A 20,173-nucleotide genomic window follows, 5' to 3' on the forward strand; every position below is an offset into this window, starting at 1 on the left:
GAACAAGCAGGAAAAATTCTGGAATCCGCTGGAAAAAATCCCGGAATAAACTGGGAAAAATTCTGGGATTAGATAAGAAAAAATCTGGGATCAGGCAGGAAAAATCTTGGAATTCCACAGGGATGGGAAATCAAATCCAGGAGAATTCCCAAAAAGTCCTTGGGAATATCCATGGAAATCTTGGAATTATGGGATTGGAACAGGATGGGATCAAAGCTCCACCAATCCCACCCAAACCAGTCTGGAATTCCAGGATTCCATGGGAACGGGAAGCCAAATGAAGAATTCCCAAAAAATCTTTGGGGAATGTCCAAGGAAATCTTGGAATTATGGGATTGGAACAGGATGGGATCAAAGCTCCACCAATCCCATACAAACCATTCCAGAACTTTGAGATTCCACAGGAATGGGAAGCCAAATCTTGGAGAATTCCCAAAAACTCCTCAGGAATGTCCAAGGAAATCTTGGAATTATGGGATTGGAATAGGATGGGATCAAAGCTCCACCAATCCCACCCAAACCATTCTGGATCTCCAGGATTCCATGGGAACGGAAAACCAAATCCTGGAGAATTCCCAGAAAATCCTCGGGAGCATCCAAGGAAATCTTGGAGAACCTCAAGATCTTGGGATGAGATGGGATGGGATTGAATCTCCACCAATCCCACCCAAACCATTCCAGAACTTCAGGATTCTGCAGGAATGAGAGACCAAATCCAGGAGAATTCCCGGAAAATCCTTGAGAATGTCCAAGGAAACCTTGGAGAACCTCAAGATCCTGGGATTGGAATGGGATAGGATCAAATCTCCACCAATCCCACCCAAACCATTCTGGAGCTCCAGGATTCCATGGGAACGGAAAACCAAATCCTGGAGAATTCCCAGAAAATCCTTGGGAACGCCCAAGGAAATCCTGGAGCACCTCAAGATCTTGGGATTAGAGTGAGATAGGATGGGATGGGATGGGATTGGGATGGGACAAGATCAAAGCTCCACCAATCCCACCCAAACCATTCTGGATCTCCAGGATTCCACGGGAACGGGGAACCAAATGAAGAATTCCCAAAAAATCTTTGGGGAATGCCCAAGAAAATCTCGGAATTATGGGATGGGATCAAATCTCCACCAATCCCACCCAAACCACCCTGGATCTCCAGGATTCCATGGGAATGGGAAGCCAAATCCTGGAGAATTCCCAGAAAATCCTTGGAAGTGTCCAAGGAAATCTTGGAATTATGGGATGGAACGAGATCAAAGCCCCACCAATCCCACCCAAACCAGTCTGGATCTCCAAGATTCCATGGGAATGGGAGGACAAATGAAGAATTCCCAAAAAATCTTTGGGGAATGCCCAAGGAAATCTTGGAGCACCTCAAGATCTTGGGATTGGAATGAGATGGGATGGGCTGGAATTGGATCTCCACCAATCCCACCCAAACCATTCCAGAACTTCAGGATTCTGCAGGAATGAGAGACCAAATCCAGGAGAATTCCCAGAAAATCCTTGGGGAATACCCAAGGAAATCTTGGAGAACCTCAAGATCTTGGGATTGGGATGGGATCGAATCTCCACCAATCCCACCCAAACCATCCTGGATCTCCACGATTCCACAGGGATGGGAAGCCAAATCCTGGAGAATTCCCAAAAAATCTTTGGGGAATGCCTAAGGAAATCTTGGAGCACCTCAAGATCTTGGGATTAGAGCGGGATGGGATGGGATGGGATGGGATGGGATTGGGATGGGATTGGGATGGGATGGAATTGAATCCCTACCAATCCCACCCAAACCATTCTGGATCTACAAGATTCCATGGGAACGGGAGGACAAATGCAAAATTCCCAAAAAATCTTTGGGGAATGCCCAAGAAAATCTCGGAATTATGGGATGGGATCGAATCTCCACCAATCCCACCCAAACCGTTCTGGATCTCCAAAATCCCACGAGAACGAGCCACCAATCCCCAAAAACCCCGATTCTCCGCCACCCACCTGTCCCGCCGCCTCCATCTTGACCTCCTCCCCGGCGGGAATTTTGGGAACGCCGCCGGGCGCGGTCGGACACGCCTCGGCCGCCTCGCCCTTCTCCACCTTCACCTTGACGTCGTCCAGGCTGAGCGCCGGCGCCGCCGCCGCCTCCTTCTCGTCCTTATCCAGCAGGTACCGCAGCAGCTGGTGATCCTTGCACTCCTTCTTCTTCTCCGCCTCCGCCATCCCGGAATTCCCAACGGGATTCCCGCCGGGATTGGAATTTTCCTTCTTGTCCTGCTGCTCGGCGGCCAGGCCGGGGATGTCGGAGGGGCTGCCCTCCTGCAGCAGGCGGTGCAGGATTTTGTGGCGCTCGGTCAGCGAGCTGTGCGAGGAAGGGCAGGAGGGAGGCGGGAGGGAATTCCCGGGAACGCCGGCGCAGGCCAAGGAATCCTTGGAGCTGGTGTCGGCGTCGGCGTGGTGCCGCAGCTGCTGCTCGGCCGTGCTGGCCAGCAGCTGCACCAGCCGGTGGCTCGTGCCTTGGGGACACTTCCCGACGTTGTCCCCTCCTCCTCCTCCTCCTCCTCCTCCTCCGACCTCGGATCCATGCGGAATTCCCGGCTCCGAGGTTTTGTCTCCGGAGTCCCCTTGGATCATCTCGCCCAGGATGGAGGAGATTTCCTTGCCGTCCTTGGGGTCGGATTTGTTGCCGCCGACGCCGCCGACGACGCGGCCGGGAGAGTTTTGGGAGCTTGGCTGCCTCAAAAATCCCGGATTTGCCGCCGGCTCCGGAAGCGCCGAGTTGATGGGAGCGTTGGGAAAAGGCCGGGAATTCCCAGAGGAGGATGAGGATGATGAGGATGAGGAGGAGGAAGAGGCTGGCGAGAAGGGATTGCCGGGAGGAGGAGGAGGAGGAGGAGGAGGAGGAGCGCGGGATCTGGGAATCAATCCGGGGCTGCCGCGGTGCCGCGGCGACAGGAATTGCGGCGCCGGAATTCCGGGGCTGCTGTTCATGGGGGAGCCGCCGTGGGATAAAGGGTGGGAATTCCCGGGAGTTTGGCTTAAGGCAACGTTGGATCCCAGAGGATTCCCGAAATTCCCTTGGATTCCCGAGGCGGGATTGCCGGGGTGAGGGGAGGGCGCGGCCATGACGGAGCCGTTGGATGGAGGGAGGGAAGGCGGCAGCGACATTCCCGGAGAAACGTTGGGATTCACCCTGGGAAGGGCCATGCCCGGAGCCTCCTGGGGGGAGAGAATTCCGTGATCCCTGTGGGGGAAAAAAAACATGGAAAAATCAGGGTTTTCCTGGTTTTTTTGGAGCCGTTCTGGCAGCAGGAATTGCAAAAAATTCCCTGCTGGGAATTCCGGCTGCTCCAAGGCTTTGGAATTCCCTGATCCTGTTCCGAGAACAGCAGGAATTGCAAAAAATTCCTTGCTCGGAATTCCAGCTGCTCCGAGACTTTGGAATTCCCAGATTCTGTTCTGAGAACAACAGGAATTCCAAAAAATCCCTGCTCGGAATTCCAGCTGTTCCAAGGCTTTGGAATTCCCAGATTCTGTTCTGAGAACAGCAGGAATCCCAAAAAAATCCCTACTGGGAATTTTATCCAGGTCTGGAATTCCCAAATCCTGTTCTGAGAACAGCAGGAATTCCAAAAAATCCCTGCTCGGAATTCCGGCTGTTCCAAGGCTTTGGAATTCCCAGATCCTCTTCTGAGAATAGGAGGAATCCCAAAAAATTCTCTGCTCGGAATTCCGGCTGCTTCAAGGCTTTCTCAGGGTTTGGAAATCCCAAATTCTGCTCTGACAGCAAGAAGGATCCCCAAAATTCCCTGCTGGGAATTCCAGCTGCTCCAAGGCTTTGGAATTCCCTGATCCTGTTCCAAGAACAGCAGGAATTGCAAAAAATTCCCTGCTCAGAATTCCAGCTGCTCCAAGGCTTTGGAATTCCCAGATTCTGTTCTGAGAACAGCAGGAATCCCAAAAAATTCCCTGCTGGCAATTCCAGCTGCTCTGAGCCTTTTGTCCAGGTCTGGAATTCCCAAATCCTGCTCCAAGACAGATGGAATTGCAAAAAATTCCCTGCTCGGAATTCCGGCTGCTCCAAGGCTTTGGAATTCCCAGATCCTGTCCCTAGAACAACAGGAATTCCAAAAAGTTCCCTGCTCAGAATTCCGGTTGCTCCAAGGCTTTCTCAGGTTTGGAATTCCCTGATCATGTTCTGAAAACAGCAGGAATTCCAAAAAATTCCCTGCTGGCAATTCCAGCTGCTCTGAGCCTTTTGTCCAGGTCTGGAATTCCCAAATCTTGCTCCAAGAACAGCAGGAATCTCAAAAAATTCCCTGCTCAGAATTCCGGCTGCTCCAAGGCTTTGGAATTCACAGATCCTGCTCCGAGAAAAGCAGGAATCCCAAAAAATTCCCTGCTGGGAATTCCGGCTGCTCCAAGGCTTTGGAATTCCCAGATCCTGTTCTGAGAACAACAGGAATTCCAAAAAATTCCCTGCTCAGAATTCTGGCTGCTCCAAGGCTTTGGAATTCCCAGATCCTGTTCCCAGAAGAGCAAGAATTCCAAAAAATTCCCTGCTCGGAATTCCAGCTGCTCCAAAGCTTTGGAATTTCCAGATTCTGTTCTGAGAACAGCAGGAATTGCAAAAAATTTCCCTGCTCGGAATTCCGGCTGCTCCAAGGCTTTCTCAGGGTTTGGAAATCCCAAATTCTGCTCTGACAGCAGGAAGGATCCCCAAAATTCCCTGCTAGGAATTCCAGCTGCTCCAAGGCTTTGGAATTCTCAGATCCTATTCTGAGAACAGCAGGAATCCCAAAAAATTCCCTGCTCAGAATTCCGGCTGCTCTGAGCCTTTTGTCCAGGTCTGGAATTCCCAGATCCTGTTCCAAGAAAAGCAGGAATTCCAAAAAATTCCCTGCTGGCAATTCCGGCTGCACCAAGGCTTTCTCAGGGTTTGGAATTCCCAGATCCTGTTCCGAGAACAGCAGGAATTCCAAAAAATTCCCTGCTGGGAATTCCAGCTGCTCTGAGCCTTTTGTCCAGGTCTGGAATTCCCAAATGCTGCTCCAAGAACAGCTGGAATTCCAAAAAATTCCCTGCTGGGAATTCTGGCTGCTCCAAGGCTTTGGAATTCACAGATCCTGTTCCAAGAACAGCAGGAATCTCAAAAAATTCCCTGCTCAGAATTCCGGCTGCTCCAAGGCTTTGGAATTCCCTGATCCTGTTCCGAGAATAGGAGGAATCCCAAAAAATTCCCTGCTCGGAATTCCGGCTGCTTCAAGGCTTTCTCAGGGTTTGGAAATCCCAAATTCTGCTCTGACAGCAGGAAGGATCCCCAAAATTCCCTGCTGGGAATTCCAGCTGCTCCAAGGCTTTGGAATTCCCAGATTCTGTTCTGAGAACAGCAGGAATCCCAAAAAATTCCCTGCTGGGAATTCCAGCTGCTCTGAGCCTTTTGTCCAGGTCTGGAATTCCCAAATCTTGCTCCAAGAAAAGCAGGAATGCCAAAAAATTCCCTGCTGGGAATTCCGGCTGCTCCAAGGCTTTGGAATTCCCAGATCCTACTCCGAGAACAGCAAGAATTCCAAAAAATTCCCTGCTCGGAATTCCGGCTGCTCCAGGCCTAATCCCAATCCCAATTCGAATTCCAATCCCAGTCCCAATCCTAATACTAATCCTAATCCCAAACCCAATTCCAAGACCAGTCCCAATCCCAACCTCCATGCCAATCCCAATTCCAGACCCAATCCCAATCCCAGTTCCAGGCCCAGTCCCAATCCCGATGCCAATCCTAATCCCAATCCCAATTCCAGACCCAATCCCAATCCCAATCCCAGTTCCAGGCCCAGTCCCAATCCCGATGCCAATCCTAATCCCCATCCCAATTCCAGACCCAATCCTAATCCTAATCCCAATCCCAGGCCCAGTCCCAATCCCGATGCCAATCCTAATGCAAATCCCAATTCCTGACCCAATCCTAGTCCTAATCCCAATTCCAATCCCAGTTCCAGGCCAAGTCCTAATCCCGATGCCAATCCTAATCCCAATCCCAATTCCAGACCCAATCCTAAACCTAATCCCAATCCCAGTTCCAGGCCCAATCCCAATCTCCATGCCAATCCTTATTCCAGACACAATCCCAATCCTAATCCCAATCCCAATTCCAGACCCAATCCCAAACTGAATTCCAATCCCAATCCCAAACCTAATCCTAAACCTAATCCCAGTCCCAATCCATATCTCAAAAGCAATCCTAATCTAAATTCTAATTGCAAAACCAATCCCATTTCCAGTCCCAGCCCCAATCCCAATCTCAAAACCAATCTAAATCCAATTCTAAATTCCAATCCCAATCCCAATCCAACTCCAAATTCAAATCCCAATTCCAATCCAATCTCAATCCAATCCCCAATTCCCAACCCCAATTCCAATCCAATGCCAACCCCAATCCCAATCTGAACCCCAATCCCAATCCCCATCCCAATCCCAATGCCAACCCCAGTCGCAATCCAATCCCAATGCCAACCCCAATCCCAATCCAATCCCAATCCTAATGCCAATCCCAACCCCAATCCCAATCCTAATGCCAATCCCAATCCCAATCCTAATGCAAATCCCAACCCCAATCCTAATGCCAATCCCAATCCAATCCCAATCCTAATGCAAATCCCAACCCCAATCCCAATTCTAATCCCAATCCCAATCCCAATCCTAATCCAATGTGAATCCCAGTTCCAATCCCAATCCCAATCCCAATCCCAATCCCAACCCCAATCCATATCCCAATCCCAATCCCAACCCCAATCCCAACCCCAATCCAAATCCAATCGCAACCCCAATCCCAACCCCAATCCAATCCAACCCCAATCCCAATCCCAGTTCCAACCCCAACCCCAATCCCAATCCCAATCCCAACCCCAATCCCTAACCCAATCCCAACCCCAATCCAATCCAACCCCAATCCAATCCAACCCCTATCCCAATCCCAACCCCAATCCAACCCCAATCCCATTTCCAATCCCAACCCCAATCCCAACCCCAATCCCAATCCCAACCCCAATCCCTAACCCAATCCCAACCCCAATCCAATCCAACCCCAATCCCAATCCCAATCCCAACCCCAATCCAACCCCAATCCCAATTCCAATCCCAATCCCAATCCCAAACCCAATCCAGCACTGAGGACCCAGGGAACGCCTGGATGAAGTCGAGATTGGATTCCCAGGAAAAATTCCTTCCCCAGACTTTGAAAACCCCTGGAAAAATTTCCCTTAGGAAACACCAAAATTCCCAAACCTCCAGAATTCCAGGAAAAAATTAAAAGAAGGGGCGAAAAAGAAGGGGAAAAGAAGGGAAAAACAGGAAACACCCATGGCAGGTTCAGTGCCTGGAGCTTCATCCCTGCCCCGCTCCGGGTGATTCCCAGCGCCGGAATTCCGAGGAATTCCATGAAATTCCATGAAATTCCGAGGGAATTCCCGGGATTCCCGTACCTGTCGATGACGTGGATGCCCATGATGAAGGGCTGCAGCTCCGGGCTGGAGGGGTAGCAGAGCTTGCACTTGGTGTGGGCGCTCAGCACGGAGCCGTCGCTCAGCGTGAAGCGGTACGAGGGGCTGAAGGCCGTGCCCCGCGTCATCACTGCGGGAAAACACACGGAATTCCAGGGGAAAATACGGGAATAATCATGGAAAATCTGAAGAAAATCCCGAGAAAATCCAAAAAACGAAAATAAAACTAAGGGAGGATCAGCACGGAGCCGTCGCTCAGCGTGAAGCGGTACGAGGGGCTGAAGGCCGTGCCCCTCGTCATCACTGCGGGGAAAAACACACGGAATTCCAGGGGAAAATATGGGAATAATCATGGAAAACCTACAGAAAATCCTAAAAATGAGAATGAAACTAAGGGAGGATCAGCACGGAGCCGTCGCTCAGCGTGAAGCGGTACGAGGGGCTGAAGGCCGTGCCCCTCGTCATCACTGCGGGAAAAACACACGGAATTCCAGGGGAAAATACGGGAAAATCATGGAAAACATCGAGAAAATTGTCAGAAAATCCTAAAAGTGAGAATAGAACTAAGGGAGGATCAGCACGGAGCCGTCGCTCAGCGTGAGGGGGATGAGGGAATGAAGGCCCTGCCGGAGTCATCACTGAGGGCAAAAACACTTAAATCCCAGGAAAATCCCAAGAAAATCCTGAGAAAGTTCCAATCCAGTTCCAAAAACATCAATATAATGGAAATCTGATCCCAAAAACCCCCAACAGGGCACAGGCAGGATCAGCACGGAGCTGTCAACCATCGTGAGGGGGATGAGGGACTCAAGGCCCAACCTTCATCACTGAGGGGAAAAACACTGAATTCCAGGGAAAAATGTGGAAAAATCCTGAGAAAATCCTGAGAAAATCCTAATCCAATTTAAAAAAAACCCAATCCAATGGAAATCTAAACCCAAATACCCCCACAGGGCACAGGCAGGATCAGCACGGAGCCGTCGCTCAGCGTGAAGCGGTACGAGGGGCTGAAGGCCGTGCCCCGCGTCATCACTGCGGGGAAAAACACACGGAATTCCAGGGGAAAAATAGGGAAAAATCATGGAAAACCTGGAGAAAATTGTCAGAAAATCCTAAAAGTGAGAATAGAACTAAGGGAGGATCAGCACGGAGCCGTTGCTCAGTGTGAGGGGATGAGGGGCTGAAGGCCGTGACGGGGTCATCACTGAGGGGAAAAACACCTAAATCCCAGGAAAATCCTATAAAATTTTTAGAAAATCCTAATCCAAACCAAACAACCTGAATTTAATGGAAATCTGATTCAAAAAACCCCCAACAGGGCACAGGGAGGATCAACACGGAGCCATCAATCAGCGTGAGGGGGATGAGAGACTCAAGGCCCTACCTTCATCACTGAGGGGAAAAACACTGAATTCCAGGGAAAAATGCCAAAAAATCCTGAGAAAATCCTGATAAAATACTAATCCAATCCATAAAACCCCAATTCACTGGAAATCTAATCCCAAAAACCCCAACAGGGCACAGGAAGGATCAGCACGGAGCCGCGGCTCAGCATGAGGGGGATGAGGGACTGAAGGCCATGACGGGGTCATCGCTGAGGGGAAAAACACCTAAATCCCAAGAAAATCCTATAAAATTTTTAGAAAATCCTGAGAAAATCCCAATCCAAACCAAACACCCTGAATTTAATGGAAATCTGATCCCAAAAACCCCAACAGGGCACAGGCAGGATCAGCACGGAGCCGTCGCTCAGCGTGAAGCGGTACGAGGGGCTGAAGGCCGTGCCCCGCGTCATCACTGCGGGGAAAAACACACGGAATTCCAGGGGAAAATATGGGAATAATCATGGAAAACCTCAACAAAATCCCGAGAAAATCCTAAAAGTGAGAATAGAACTAAGGGAGGATCAGCACGGAGCCGTCGCTCAGCGTGAAGCGGTACGAGGGGCTGAAGGCCGTGCCCCGCGTCATCACTGTGGGGAAAAACACACGGAATTCCAGGGGAAAATAGGGAAACATCATGGAAAACCTCAACAAAATCCCGAGAAAATCCTAAAAGTGAGAATAAAACTAAGGGAGGATCAGCACGGAGCCGTCGCTCAGCGTGAAGCGGTACGAGGGGCTGAAGGCCGTGAGGGGGTCATCACTGAGGGAAAAAACACCTCAATCCCAGGAAAATCTTAAGAAAACCTTTAGAAAATCCTGAGAAAATCCCAATTCAATACCAAAAACCCCAATTTAATGGAAATCTGATCCCCAAAATCCCCAACAGGGCACAGGGAGGATCAGCACGGAGCTGTCGCTCGCTGTGAGCGGAATGAGGGATGGAAGGCCCTACCTTCATCACTGAGGGGAAAAACACTGAATTCCAGGGAAAAATACAGAAAAATCCTGAGAAAATCCCGATAAAATCTCAATCCAATCCAAAAAACCTGAATTCAATGGAAATCTGATCCCAAAAACCCCAACAGGGCACAGGGAGGATCAGCACAGAGCCGTCGCTCGCTGTGAGGGGGATGAGAGACTGAAGGCCGTGACAGGGTTATCACTGAGAGGAAAGACACCTAAATCCCAGGAAAATCCCTACAAAATCTTTAGAAAATCCTGTTAAAATCCCAATCCAATCCAAAAAACCTGAATGCAATGGAAATCTGATCCCAAAAACCCCAACAGGGCAAAGGGAGGATCAGCACGGAGCCGTCGCTCAGCGTGAGGGGGATGAGGGCCTGAAGGCCCAATCTTCATCACTGAGGGGAGAAACACTGAATTCCAGGGAAAAATACTGAGAAATCCTGAGAAAATCCTGATAAAATCTCAATCCAATCAAAAAAAACCCAATCCTATGGAAATCTAAACCCAAATACCCCAACAGGCCCCAGGGAGGATCAGCACGGAGCCGTCGCTCAGCGTGAGGGGGATGAGGAGCTGAAGGCCCTGCCAGGGTCATCGCTGAGGGGAAAAACAGCTAAATCCCAGGAAAATTCTGGTAAAATCTCAAGAAAATGCTGATAAAATCCCAATCTAATACCAAAACTGCAAAATAATGGAAATCTGATCCCCAAAACCCCAACAGGCCCCAGGGAGGATCAGCACGGAGCCGTCGCTCAGCGTGAGGGGGATGAGGGACTCAAGGCCCTACCTTCATCACTGAGAGGAAAAACACTGAATTCCAGGGAAAAATACAGAAAAATCCTGAGAAAACCCTGATAAAATCCCAGAGCAATCCAAAAAACCCCAATCCAATGGAAATCTGATCCCAAAATCCCCAACAGGCCCCAGGGAGGATCAGCACGGAGCCGTGGCTCAGCGTGAAGGGGATGAGGGACTGAAGACCGTGACGGGGTCATCGCTGAGGGGAAAAACTCCTAAATCCCAGGAAAATCCCAAGAAAATCTTTTAAAAACCCTGACAAAATCCCAATCCAATCTAAAAACCCTGAATTCAATGGAAATCTGATCCCAAAAACCCCCAACAGGGCACAGGCAGGATCAGCACGGAGCCGTCGCTCAGCGTGAAGGGGCTGAAGGCCTGAAGGCCCTGCCGGGGTCATCACTGAGGGGAAAAACACTTAAATCCCAAGAAAATTCTGGAAAAATCTCTAGAAAATGCTGAGAAAATCCCAATCCAATACCAAAACTGCAATTTTATGGAAATCTGATCCCAAAAACCCCAACAGGAAGGATCAGAATGAGGCTGTCAATCAGCATAAAGGGGATGAGGGGCTGAAGGCCCTGCCGGGCTCATGGCTGAGGGGAAAAACCCTGAATTCAATGGAAATCTGATCCCAAAAACCCCCAACAGGGCACAGGCAGGATCAGCACGGAGCCGTCGCTCAGCGTGAAGGGGCTGAAGGCCTGAAGGCCCTGCCGGGGTCATCACTGAGGGGAAAAACACTTAAATCCCAAGAAAATTCTGGAAAAATCTCTAGAAAATGCTGAGAAAATCCCAATCCAATACCAAAACTGCAATTTTATGGAAATCTGATCCCAAAAACCCCAACAGGAAGGATCAGAATGAGGCTGTCAATCAGCATAAAGGGGATGAGGGGCTGAAGGCCCTGCCGGGCTCATGGCTGAGGGGAAAAACACTGAATTCCAGGGAAAAATGCCCAAAAAATCTCATTAAAATCCTGATAAAATCCCAATCCAGTCCAAAAAAACCCCAATCCAATGAAAATCTGATCCCAAAAACCCCAACAGGGCACAGGGAGGATCAGCACGGAGCCGTCACTCCTCGTGAGGGGAATGAGGAGCTGAAGGCCAAGAAGGAGGGAAAAAACACCTAAATACCAGGAAAATTCTGGTAAATTTTTGATAAAATCCTGAGAAAATTCCAATCCAGTCCCAAAACCCCAATTTAATGGAAATCTGATCCCAAAAACCCCAACAGGCCCCAGGGAGGATCAGCACGGAGCCATCGCTCAGCGTGAGGGGGATGAGGGGCTGAAGGCCGTGACGGGGTCATCACTGAGGGGAAAAACACCTAAATCCCAGGAAAATTCTGATAAAATCTCAAGAAAATGCTGAGAAAATCCCAATCCAACACCAAAAACCCCAATTTAATGGAAATCTGATCCCCAAAACCCCAACAGGCCCCAGGGAGGATCAGCACGGAGCCATCGCTCTGCGCGAGGGAGATGAGGGGTGGAAGGCCCTACCTTCATCACTGAGGGGAAAAACACTGAATTCCGGGGAAAAATACAGAAAAATCCTGAGAAAACCCTGATAAAATCTCAATCCCATCCAAAAAACCCCAATTCACTGGAAATCTGATCCCAAAAACCCCCAACAGGGCACAGGGAGGATCAGCACGGAGCCGTCGCTCTGCGTGAAGGGGATGAGGGGCTGAAGGACGTGAGGGGGTCATCACTGAGGGGAAAAACACCTAAATCCCAGGAAAATTCTGATAAAATCTCAAGAAAATGCTAAGAAAATCCCAATCCAACACCAAAAACCCCAATTTAATGGAAATCTGATCCCAAAAACCAACACAGGGCACAGGGAAGATCAGCACGGAGCCGTCGCTCAGCATGAAGGGGATGAGGGACTCAAGGCCCTACCTTCATCACTGAGGGGAAAAACACAGAATTCCAGGGGAAAATGCTGAAAAAATCTCATTAAAATCCTGATAAAATTCCAATCCAATCCAAAAAACCCCAATCCAATGAAAATCTGATCCCAAAACCCCCAACAGGGTACAGGGAGGATCAGCACGGAGCCGTTGCTCAGCATGAGGGGGCTGAAGGCCTGAAGGCCCTGCCGGGGTCATCACTGAGGGGAAAAACACTTAAATCCCAAGAAAATTCTGGAAAAATCTCTACAAAATGCTGAGAAAATCCCAATCCAATACCAAAAACCCCAATTTAATGGAAATCTGATCCCAAAAACCCCAACAGGAAGGATCAGAATGAGGCTGTCAATCAGCATAAAGGGGATGAGGGGCTGAAGACCCTGCCGGGCTCTTGGCTGAGGGGAAAAACAGTGAATTCCAGGGAAAAATGCCAAAAAAATCTCATTAAAATCCTGATAAAATCCCAATCCAATCCAAAAAAAACCCCAATCCAATGAAAATCTGATCCCAAAAACCCCAACAGGCCCCAGGGAGGATCAGCATGGAGCCGTCACACAGAGTGAAGCCAAACAGGGGCCTGAAGCCATGCCCCACAACCTCCCTGAGGGAAAAAAGTCTGAATTCCAAGGAAAAACACAAAAAAACCCCACAAAAATCCAGCTCCAACCCCAAAACCCTACAACCACCAACAAAAAAAACATTTTACCATTGCCACCTCCCGAAAAAAACCCCAAACACCCCCAAAACAAAACCGCCGCCGCCGAGACAACGCCGCCATTTTCTCCGAACCCCCGTCGGGAACCAAGAAAAAAACCCCCAAAAAACCCCAAAAAACCCCAAAAAACCCCAAAAAAAACCCCAAAATCCGTGGATTTTTCCCGTTTTTTCCCAAGGAGGAGATTCCAGGGGGGAAAAGGCAGCGGTACCTTCCTGAAAGAGCTGTTTGGCATAGGAGGGCTCGCGGCCCTGGGGCTGGAAGAAGGCGTAGATGCATTTGCGCACCAGATCCTCCCAGCCCGTGCGGCCGGCGGCGCGCAGCGAGCTGGTGTCGATGGAGATGATTTTTCCTGGGAAAAGAGGGAAAATTTGGGGAGATTTGGGAAGTTGGGAGGGGTCTGAGGAATGGTTGGGAATGGGGTTGAGGGTGTGGGGGATTCCGGTCGTAAATGGTTTTGGGGTTGTGGGATTGAGGATGGGTTAAAATTTATCCGGAAGGATTTTTTTTAATGGGATTTGGGGATGGAAATGGGAAGGGAGAGCGCTGAGATTCCAAGGGAATTCCTGAAAATCCTGCCCAGAGAGGAGTTGGGATGGGGATGGATTCAATGCTAGGCTGGGAGAGCTGGGAATGGAGGGAATTCCCTGAGGAGCTTGAGAAGGAATTCCCAGCTGGGCTGGAATTCCCAGAGAATCCCTGGGAGTGTCCAAGGAAAGGCTGGAACACCCTGAGATCGTGGGATCAGGGAATGGGATGGGATTGCAGGTCCATGGATCCCATAATCCCAAACCATTCCGGGATTCTGGGATCCAGGACATTTAGGATCCATCCCCAGGGATTTTTATGGGATTTGGGGATGGAAAAGGGAAGGGAGATTGCCGAGATTCCAAGGGAATTCCTGAATTTCCTTCCCAGACAGAAATTGGGATGGGGATGGATCCAATGCCAGGCTGGGAGAGCTGGGAATAGAGGGAATTCCCTGGGAAAGGGGAAATGGGATTTGGGAAGGAATTCTTGGGGTATCCCAAAAAAACCCCCCGAATTCCAGAAAAACAACTCCAAATCCCATCCAAAAAAAAATCCCCAAATCCTGCAGAAAGTGTCAAATCCCCAAAAAATTCCCAGAAATTTCCCCAAAAATTCTTTCAAATTTGGGAGGGATTTGGGGAGGAATTCCCAGAGAATCCCTGAGAGTGTCCTTGGAAAGGTTGGAAAATCCTGGGATTTTGGGGCTGGGATGGGATTGCAGGTCTATGGATCCCATAATCCCAAACCATTCCGGGATTCTGGGATCCAGGACACTCAGGATCCATCCCCAGGGATTTTTATGGAATTCAGGGATGGAAAAGGGAAGGGAGATTCCAAGGGAATTCCCGAAATTTCTTCCCAGAGAGGAACTGGGATGGGGATGGATCAAATGCCAGGGAATTCCCTTGGAAAGGGGAAATGGGATTTGGGAAGGAATTCCTGGCTGGGCTGGAATTCCCAGAGAATCCCTGGGAGTGTCCATGGAAAGGTTGGAAAATCCTGGGATTTTGGGGCTAGGATGGGATTGAGGATCCGTGGATCCCATAATCCCAAACCATTCCGGGATTCTGGGATAAAGGGCACTCAGGATCCATCCCCAGAGATTTTTATGGAATTCAGGATGGAAAAGGGAAGGGAGATGTCCGAGATTCCAAGGGAATTTCTGAAATTCCTTCCCAGAGAGGAGCTGGGATGGGGATGGATCCAACACCATGCTGGGAGAGCTGGGAATGAAGGGAATTCCCTGGGAAAGGGGAAATGGGATTTGGGAAGGAATTCCTGGCTGGGCTGGAATTCCCAGAGAATCCTTGGGAGTGTCCAAGGAAAGGCTGGAACAACCTGGGACTGTGGGGTTGGGATGGGATTGCAGGTCCATGGATCCCATAATCCCAAACCATCCCGGGATTCTGGGATCCAGGACACTCAGGATCCATCCCCAGGGATTTTTATGGAATTCAGGGATGGAAAAGGGAAGGGAGACCCTGCCTGGAGTCCTGAATTCCCAGGGAATTCCCAAAATTCCTTCCCAGAGAGGAATTGGGATGGGGATGGATCCAATGCCAGGCTGGGAGAGCTGGGAATGGAGGGAATTCCCTGGGAAAGGGGAAATGGGATTTGGGAAGGAATTCCTGGCTGGGCTGGAATTCCCAGAAAATCCCTGGGAGTGTCCATAGAAAGGTTGGAAAATCCCGGGATTTTGGGGTTGGGATGGGATGGGATTGGATCCCATAATCCCAAACCATTCCGGGATTCTGGGATCCAGGACACTCAGGATCCATCCCCAGGGATTTATATGGAATTCAGGGATGGAAAAGGGAAGGGAGATCGCCGAGATTCCAAGGGAATTCCTGAAAATCCTGCCCAGAGAGGAGCTGGGATGGGGATGGATCCAACGCCAGGCTGGGAGAGCTGGGAATGGAGGGAATTCCCTGGGGAAAGGGAGGAATTTGGGAAGGAATTCCTGGAATTCCCAGAGAATCCCTGAGAGTATCCAAAGAAAAATTTGATTTCCCTGAGCCTGGGATTGGACTGAAGCTCCACAAATCCCACCCAAACCATTCCAGAATCCCACCACTCCCACCAGCCCCAGAATCCCGGGATTGGGGTGGGAATTCCCAGGAATGTTTGGGATCTACCTGTGGTGTCCTGCTTGGTGACGAAGGACTCGGTGGGGGCCGGGGCGGCCGGGCGCGGCAACCGCCGGGCGATGCAGATCAGACACGACTGGAAATCTGGGAAAAACACCGGGAAAAACACCGGGAATGCCGGAACCCTCCCGGGCCGGAGTGCAGATCTCCCTCCCTGATTTCATTCCCTGCCCTGGAAGGGTTTTCCTGAGGAAATGGGGTTGAATTCCTTGAAATTCCCAGGGAAAAGCTGGGGGGGATTAATTGGGAAGGGTTCTGGGATAATGGAATTGCAGGGGTTGTTGGGATTTGGTCCTAAAACGCCGGGATTTTTGGGAATGCTGTGGGAATTGTGGGATTCGTGCCGGGAATGCGGTGGGAGAAGATGGATGGGACAGGGAAAGGGGATCCTGAGTGGGAGAGTGATGAGGGATCCGGCCCTGTCCCTAATCCCAGTCCCAATCCTGAGCCTGCATTCCCAGCCCAACCACACTGTGCTCCATCCAATCCTGTCCCAACCCCAATCCCAATCCCAGTCCCAGCCCCAATTCCAGTTCTGATTCCATCTCCAATCCCAACCCCAATCCTCCATTTCCATCCTATTCTAATCCTGCCCTGTCATCCCCATTCCAGCTCCAACCCCAACCCCAATCCCAATCTCAATCCCAATCCCAGCCCCAACCCCAATCCCAAACCCAATCCCAACCCCAACCCCAATCCCAATCTCAATCCCAATCCCAACCCCAACCCCAATCCCAAACCCAATCCCAATCCCAATCCCAGCCCCAATCCCAATCCAACCCCAATCCCAGCCCCAATCCGAATCCCAAGCCTGCATTCCCAGCCCAGCCCCACTGTGCTCCATCCAATCCTGCCCCAACCCCAATCCCAATCCCAACCCCAATCCCAATCCCAACCCCAACCCCAATCCCAACCCCGAACCCAATCCCAATCCTAACCCCAAACCCAATCCCAATCCCAATCCCAATCCTAAATCCCAACCCCAATCCTAAATCCCAACCCCAATCCCAATCCCAGTCCAATCCCAAATCAACCCCAACTCCAATCCCACTCCTGCTCCATCCAAATCCCAATTCTCTTCCACCCCAATCCCAATCCTGCACTGCCATCCCATCCCATCCCAATCCCAATCCTAAACTTCATCCAAATTCCGCTCTCCCATCCCAATCCTAACCCCACTCCCCAATCCGAATCCCAAATCCCAACGCCCCAAATCCCCAATCCCCAATCCCCAATCCCAAACATCCCAAACATCCCACACATCCCAAATCCCACCTTCCCCCTCCTCCTGGAAGGCGCGGGGCTGGCTGACGGTGAAGCACTGCATGGCCCCACAGCCTCCAACTCCAACCCAAACCTCAATCCCCAATCCCAAATCCCAAATCCCAAATCCCCAATCCCCAATCCCCAATCCCCAATCCCCAATCCCAAATCCCCAATCCCAAACACCCCAAATCCCACCTTCCCCCTCCTCCTGGAAGGTGCAGGGCTGGCTGACGGTGAAGCACTGAATGGCCCCACAGCCCCAGCTCCAACCTCAATCCCAAATCCCAAAGATCCCAATCCCAATCCCAAATATCCCAAACATGCCAAACATCCCAAACATCCCAAACATCCCAAACATCCCACACATCCCAAATCCCACCTTCCCCCTCCTCCTGCAAGGCGCGGGGCTGGCTGACGGTGAAGCACTGCATGGCCCCACAGCCCCATCTCCAACCCAATCCCAATCCCAACTCCCTAATCCCAAATATCCCAATCCCAAATCCCAATCCCAAATATCCCAATCCCCAATCCCAAATCCCCAATCCCAAATTTCCCACCTTCCCCCTCCTGCTGGAAGGCGTGGGGCTGGCTGACGGTGAAGCACTGCATGGCCCCACAGCCCATCTCCAACCCCAACCCCAATCCCCAATCCCTAATCCCAAATCCCCAAATCCCAAATCCCCAAATCCCCAAATCCCAAACATCCCAAATATCCCAAACATCCCAAACATCCCAAATCCCACCTTCCCCCTCCTCCTGCAAGGCGCGGGGCTGGCTGACGGTGAAGCACTGCATGGCCCCACAGCCCCAACCCCAAATCCCTAATCCCAAATCCCCAAATCCCCAATACCAATCCAAATCCCAAATATCCCAAATATCCCAAATATCCCAAATATCCCAAATATCCCAAACATCCAAAATATCCCAGTCCCACCTTCCCCCTCCTCCTGGAAGGCGCGGGGCTGGCTGACGGTGAAGCACTGCATGGCCCCACAGCCCCAACCCCAACCCCAACCCCAACCCCAACCCCAATCCCAAATCCCAACTCCCCAATCCCAAATACCCCAATCCCAATCCCAAACTTCCCACCTTCCCCCTCCTCCTGGAAGGCGCGGGGCTGGCTGACGGTGAAGCACTGCATGGCCTCGTAGCGCTGCCGCAGCTCCGCCTGCTCCGCTCCCGCCTCGTCTGGCGGCCGCACCAGCATCCGGCACTGGAAGGTGTGGCTGCCCCGCCGCGCCGGCTCCTGCGGCCACGGCACCCCGTTCACTGGGGGGAAAATATGGGAAAATAGGGAAAAAATGGGAAAAAATGGGAATTGGGGATGTGGGAATTCCCAGGGATCCCCGGGATCGGGGGCTCCACACCAGCATCCGGCACTGGAAGGTGTGGCTGCCCCGCCGCGCCGGCTCCTGCGGCCACGGCACCCCCGTTCACTGCGGGAAAACACCGGGAAAAATGGGAAAAATGGGAAAAAATGGGAAAAAATGGGAATTAGGGATGTGGGAATTCCCAAGGATCCCCGGGATCGGGAGCTCGGCACCAGCATCCGGCACTGGAAGGTGTGGCTGCCCCGCCGCGCCGGCTCCTGCGGCCACGGCACCCCCGTTCACTGGGGGGAAAATATGGGAAAAATGGGAAAAATGGGAAAATTGGGAATTGGGGATGTGGGAATTCCCAAGGATTCCCAGGATCGGGGGCTCCACACCAGCATCCGGCACTGGAAGGTGTGGCTGCCCCGCCGCGCCGGCTCCTGCGGCCACGGCACCCCGTTCACTGGGGGGAAAATATGGGAAAAATGGGAAAAAATGGGAAAAATGGGAAAAATGGGAAAAAATGGGAATTGGGGATGTGGGAATTCCCAAGGATCCCCGGGATCGGGGGCTCCGCACCAGCATCCGGCACTGGAAGGTGTGCCTGCCCCGCCGGGCCGGCTCCTGCGGCCACGGCACCCCGTTCACTGGGGGGAAACATGGGAAAAATGGGAAAAATGGGAAAAATGGGAAAATTGGGAATTGGGGATATGGGAATTCCCAAGGATTCCCAGGATCGGGGGCTCCACACCAGCATCCGGCACTGGAAGGTGTGGCTGCCCCGCCGCGCCGGCTCCTGCGGCCACGGCACCCCGTTCACTGCGGGAAAAATGGGAAAAATGGGAAAAAGTGGGGAAAAATGGGAAAAAATGGGAATAATGGGAAAAATTAGGGATGTGGGAATTCCCAGGGATCCCTGGGATCGGGGGCTCCGCACCAGCATCCGGCACTGGAAGGTGTGGCTGCCCCGACGGGCCGGCTCCTGCGGCCACGGCACCCCGTTCACTGCGGGAAAAATGGGAAAAATGGGAAAAAGTGGGAATTGGGGATGTGGGAATTCCCAAGGATCCCCAGGATTGGGGCTCCACACCAGCATCCGGCACTGGAAGGTGTGGCTGCCCCGCCGCGCCGGCTCCTGCGGCCACGGCACCCCCGTTCACTGGGGGGGAAATATGGGAAAAATGGGAAAAAATGGGAATTGGGGATGTGGGAATTCCCAGGGATCCCCGGGATCGGGGGCTCCACACCAGCATCCGGCACTGGAAGGCGTGGCTGCCCCGCCGCGCCGGCTCCTGCGGCCACGGCACCCCGTTCGCTGCGGGAAACATGGGAAAAACGGGAAAAAATGGGAAAAATGGGAAAAAGTGGGAATTGAGGATGTGGGAATTCCCAAGGATCCCCGGGATCGGGGGCTCTGCACCAGCATCCGGCACTGGAAGGTGTGGCTGCCCCGCCGCGCCGGCTCCTGCGGCCACGGCACCCCGTTCACTGGGAGAAAAATGGGAAAAAATGGGAAAAAGTGGGAATTAGGGATGTGGGAATTCCCAGGGATCCCCAGGATCGGGGGCTCCACACCAGCATCCGGCACTGGAAGGTGTGGCTGCCCCGCCGCGCCGGCTCCTGCGGCCAAGGCACCCCGTTCACTGCG

The 20,173-nt window shown here is 51.7% G+C and overlaps 1 protein-coding gene across 1 annotated transcript in view; it reads right to left on the minus strand.

The window, feature by feature from the left end:
- NCOA1 (nuclear receptor coactivator 1) overlaps window positions 1–20,173 on the minus strand; it is a gene marked incomplete at both ends in the record, with an annotated part of 93,103 nt that overhangs the window by 34,167 nt on the left and 38,763 nt on the right. The window contains 5 exons of the mRNA XM_084201652.1: window positions 1,990–3,232; window positions 7,467–7,614; window positions 13,480–13,620; window positions 15,935–16,030; window positions 18,302–18,481. Coding sequence (XP_084057778.1) covers window positions 1,990–3,232; window positions 7,467–7,614; window positions 13,480–13,620; window positions 15,935–16,030; window positions 18,302–18,481 — 1,808 coding nt within the window. The remainder of the gene's footprint in view (window positions 1–1,989; window positions 3,233–7,466; window positions 7,615–13,479; window positions 13,621–15,934; window positions 16,031–18,301; window positions 18,482–20,173) is intronic.

The sequence above is a fragment of the Fringilla coelebs genome, assembly GCF_963513975.1.
Source record: "Fringilla coelebs genome assembly, chromosome: 3".
Classification (NCBI taxonomy): domain Eukaryota; kingdom Metazoa; phylum Chordata; class Aves; order Passeriformes; family Fringillidae; genus Fringilla; species Fringilla coelebs.